This window comes from Montipora foliosa, chromosome 3 (genome assembly GCF_036669935.1).
Source record: "Montipora foliosa isolate CH-2021 chromosome 3, ASM3666993v2, whole genome shotgun sequence".
Lineage (NCBI taxonomy): Eukaryota > Metazoa > Cnidaria > Anthozoa > Scleractinia > Acroporidae > Montipora > Montipora foliosa.
The window spans coordinates 25,215,031-25,220,030 of record NC_090871.1 but is presented as its reverse complement, the minus strand read 5'-3'; the positions used below and the strand labels follow the sequence as shown (position 1 = coordinate 25,220,030).

The 5,000-nt window shown below is 38.9% G+C and overlaps 1 protein-coding gene across 4 annotated transcripts in view; it reads left to right on the top strand.

Moving 5' to 3' along the window:
• The first annotated feature begins 846 nt into the window (after nt 1-846).
• Nucleotides 847-5,000, top strand: part of LOC137997159 (uncharacterized) — an 8,223-nt gene continuing 4,069 nt past the window's right edge. Inside the window, exons 1-6 of one of the 4 annotated variants that reach the window (XM_068842977.1) lie at nt 847-915; nt 1,098-1,186; nt 2,166-2,384; nt 2,653-2,752; nt 3,455-3,555; nt 3,801-3,909. In XM_068842977.1, the coding sequence (XP_068699078.1) occupies nt 2,179-2,384; nt 2,653-2,752; nt 3,455-3,555; nt 3,801-3,909 (516 nt within the window). In that variant the 5' untranslated portion in view covers nt 847-915; nt 1,098-1,186; nt 2,166-2,178. The other 3 variants (XM_068842978.1, XM_068842979.1, XM_068842980.1) reach the window with 3 other exon arrangements.

Below are 5,000 nucleotides of genomic sequence, written 5' to 3'. Positions count from 1 at the left end.
GGGATCGCGTATGCGGCAAACAGCAAACGTTGGGCTGAAATTTGCGTTTCACCAAAAATCAAAGATATTTATTTGATTTCAGTTCATTTCTTGACAATTATTTTCCTCCCTCTAAACGTATTTTGACGTATTCCATTGACGGGTAAAGTCGTCTGGCATTAAAATAAAATCAATCAAGGGTGTGTTCGATTGACCCTATTCCGAAATAAGAATGCGTGGGGTGATTATTTAATGAAGGTATGTTTGGCGTTTTGAAGCAACAAGGGTACTAAAGGTATAATTATAATAGCATTTTAGCAGGTTTTTTGACAATTTTAATGTGGGTCTCTGTAAAAACGAAGTATTTATAATTTCTATTCCATGTATTCCTATTCCGGAATACGGTCAATCTAACGCACCCTATTGGAAGGGCTTACTCTCAGGGGTCAATGGGTTACTGCGAACATAGTTAGTTTTTGACTGAGTGGAACCCATTCGCACCTTAAACGCCCTAGGACGCCCCCCATTGACGAGTAAAATTGTCTGGCCTTAGACAGAGTAAAATAAATACTATTAAGTCTCTCTCTCAGGGGTCAATGCGTTAAACTGCTTGAAAGAGAGAGAGAATTTAGGTCAAAGTAATTTTCATGCTTTTATGACAAGGAGCTGCTTGTCGTTTCACGTTTTCTTGACTGGACTTTACTTGAATAATTTGGTGGACGACCTCAACGTTCTTCATTACTGGGAAATACGTCTTGATGAGGACTGAAAAGAAAAACGAGGCTCGACCATGTAACTCGTGGAAACACAAGAAAGTTATGATGCGCAGTGATCTTGTGGCATGGGTGTCCTGTGAAAAACACGTGATAACTCTCTAGAAGAGATTGCGTGACACAGGTAGAAAATCCTAGAGATGACGGACGAAGCTTTTGAGGGGTGAGTTTTCGATAGCACAATGTATGCTATATTTTGCAGCTGGTTTCTTTGGCACCTATAGATGATAACTTTCGCTAGAGTCTCAATTATTACAACGTTTCAGCGTAAGTTCCGAGTTTAATTTACTTGAATATACAATGATGTCTTCAGTCAACATTATTAACTCAAAAATCTACTTTAAGTTTTAGTGGCAACAAAGTTGGACACCGTTGCTACCTCTGTTTGGTAGTGCATCATTAATTCAACCATTTGAAGAAAGTTACAAGTCAAGGTAACAAGAAGAATACCAGTTGCACTACGCATGGTCTGTCAAGGCTAAAAATGTTGCAGTTTAAGCGATACCGGAAGTGAATACGACAAGAAGCTGATTTCTGGTTTCTGCGATCACTACAGCCAACTGTTTTCCATAATTCTCAGTAACGTTTCAGCCAGGAACAGCTTTTTAAATGGTTAGGGTTAGGGTTAGTTAGGGTTAAAAGCTTCAGTTGCGTATAAAGGAGATAACCGCGCTTCGGTGACGTTAGCAATTTCCGCGAAATCTATACCAGTCAAGTTCAGCGTGTTTATAGTCGCACTCGAATACAATTCCTCAGTAGCATACACGACTTCCTTTGTTTTTCGCGAGGAGTGTACTTCGAAACACAGGGCCATTTTTTTTTGGCCATGTTAATTAACAATTGCCCAGTTGAAGACATGTTAGAAGTTCATGTTATTTTGCTCCCGATTTGAGCGACTTCCCTAACACAGCGAAAACAGCAAGCGTCAGTGAGGCGTTAACCTATCGGTCTGCCGGGGTGATGATGTCAGAGATGTGTCTTGGGCTGTATCTCTCATGATTTATTGGCTACATTGCCCATAGTCTCTTTAGTGTACAAATTGTTGCTTGGTTTTTAAGAAGAATATGCTTTGTTCCAGAGTTAATAGAACATCCAGTTAAACCCTCACGTGAATTTTCATATGTGGTCTCTTCAGTTTTTATTGTGCCTAATTTTAAGTGGACATTTTAATATAGTTAGGTAATTGGAGAAGCAAAGCGATTACTAATACATGAGTGTTCTTGATGCAGCTTTGATCATCTCAGTCTATATCCTGTCGGTTTTCCACGAATTTTAGCTGACCTTATCCCCGCACTGACGACATAATTCAGATTTCAGAAACAAAAGAAGTTGCACTGCTTTAATGTCACTACCTCGAAAAGCATTGCAAGTAAATACTGATATTTAATATTTAACGTTATTCTCTTCCTCCAGCGTTTGCTGCACTATGGCTTCACTAAGCGTCATCAGGTGGCTTTTGTGCTCGACCTTGCTATTTGGTTTCCTTGAGTTTGAACCAGCGAATGGCAACCATACAACAGACCAGCCTTTTCCTTTTTCCAACACGTCAGAAGTTTCTCTGTGCGCTTGCCTTGATAGCCAGCACAGAATTTATAATTTAGCGAGCCTAGCGAAATCAGGGGGAAGTCCAAGGTTTGTAGAGCACATCATAAGTTTGTCGACACGTTTCAAAGAAATTGTTGTGTTCACCAGTTTTGTGAAATTTCACCGCCTGTGTGGCGTTTGTCGTAATTCCTACCTTTCATGTTCTTCTGTGGTCTACGGCTCTTCTAAATAAATCCTCTTTAGTTACGTCATTCTCTGTTTAAAGAAATTCCACTGATTAAAGCAACTGACATTTTAGTCAACTAAAATAGAAAGTATATTATCCATGAACAGTTAATTGATATTTGCCCAACAGGTTTACTGCAAAAGCAAAGGATAGCTATTGGTACAGCTACAATCCATGCAAATCATTTACGTTGGGGACGTTTGGAGACTGCTCCGGAGGTGATGTTGCTGTAAGTTGTGATTATCAAGCAACGGGCATCGAGAATTGCATTGTGAGAAATGTTTTAGGGCCGAATACCACCTACTGTTTAAAATTAATGCCTAAAAGTAAATTCTTTACTGAATTTGCTGATGCTGATTAACCTAAAGAACTACAATATTTTGATCATACATCGTGTGTGCCCTGACTGCGATATTTGACAAGAGTGTAAAGCTGAAATTAGTTGAGAACTTTGCGACCACATTGATGGACAAATACAATCCTTTTGGTTTTTATGTTAAATCTTTCTTTACCCCAGCAACTTTGCTTTGTTTGGGAACGTATGAAGGTGGCGTCAATCCAAGAGATCCTTAATGTTTTCTAGGTTTTGGTGTCTTGACGTTCTTGACAGTCATTCTCAACAGATGCCGTTAGAAAATCATCCACGGCGGCAATACAAGTCTTGAAAGTGCCATCTCACTTAAGACGATTCTAAGAGTTTGAAATATTTGTACTTACATAATTTATATTTAATGATAGAGGATTTTTAGCGCTACCTTTCTGTGATCAGCCACTTCTCGACTGGATAATTTTTTTATGTATGCACTACCTATTACGAAGAAAATACTGTGAATAATAATATTTCTTCTGAACTGCCCATGATAAACCGCACTCAACTTAACCATATTTTGTGCAAAAGGCTCCTATGTCCTACAGTTGTCTGGTGTTTTAGATTTGCAGGTGGACTAATGACACAAGTTATACGGACATAGGATCTCAGAGAAGTGAAAAGTGTGGCCATACCTCTCAACGTACAATGAAATTGGTGTATACGTAAGTATTTATTTATTTATCTCATTTTTTATTGTTTGTTACGTTTCTTGTGTGTAGTTCTTTTTTGAGAACATAGGACAGCGGTTGTCTACCACATGTGGCCGCAAAAGACCCTGTTCTGAAGATAGGAGATAGCAATGGAGGACTAAAACATTTAAGAGTGGGCGAAAATGAACTGAAATATTTAACAATGGACGAACACCGCTATTAAGGTGATAACGTTTTGCAATCTGTGGCCATTTTAGCAAAGGAAGCCAGTGGCATTCTGAGGTCCATCTAAAATGCGATCCCGAAAGGAAAAGCATTCAATCTGCCGAGTTTACAGTTATTACAGATCTTAAAGCTGGTGCTATGGTAAGTCTTGAACTAAAAGAACATTACATTTAATTATCGTCATTTGCGAACATTCTTTTTGGGAATTTTGCGTCGATCAAGACAAAGAGCATTTAATTAATTGTGTTGTCTTTAAGTATAGGACCATGAATGTATGACGAGAGTTATCTATCGACCAATTACAATAAAACAATAGAGAGCATACGACAAGAACGATATTGTGCCAACGTAAGAACTCCAACTATCTACGGAAAGGAACTGTAAGTACTGACGCCCAAGCCTTAAAATAATTAATGCATTGTTTTTGGCTAAGAATACAGTTCCACATGAAGCGTTCCAAAGTGGGAGGCTGTTTCATCTTGAGTTAATGCGACAAAACTTCTTCCAACTACAGTTTGTCGCCTCAGTGTTCAGCGGGCACATGAATTTAAATTGAAGTGCGATTACCTTTTTGTGCTACTAGGTGTATAAATCACTGTTTAACCTTAGAAAGACGGCTAGTCTACTGTCAGCAGGCCAAGTCGGCTTACACGCCGCTTATTTTCCACGCACGATAAAGCACCTGACCAATGAAACTGCTCAGATTTCCAAAACCGGTCTTGCTGTTTATCCTGAAACAGTTCTTATCATAACTCCAATCCAGCCATTCTACCCTATTTATTACCTGACCAAAAATTTGATACCCATTTTATGACCTTTAACCCTAACCACCGGTGCAGACCTGCCTTATAATTATTTCCCTAGTTCAGACCAATGTTAAAGGCAATGTTTATCTGCTTTTATTAGGTAGGTTACATGATAAAGAAGTAGCTTCTAAATAAAAAAACGAATTCAAGACTAGACTAGACTAGAGATACCCTATTTATGACCAAAATGGCGGAAAAGTGGCCAAAATCGATACCCTATTTATGACCAAAACGGCTGAAAAACCCTGCCCTTTGGGGCCGCACATACCTATATAGCCCATATAAGGGAATACCCTCCTTCCCCGGGAAGTCAGCGTTCCAACTTGTTCTTGCAGCCCTCTTTTAAAAGCTTTTAAAGACTCTCTTTGTGACACTTATGGTTCTTGTAAGATTTATATAATCAAATACAGGCTTAATAATGCTGTT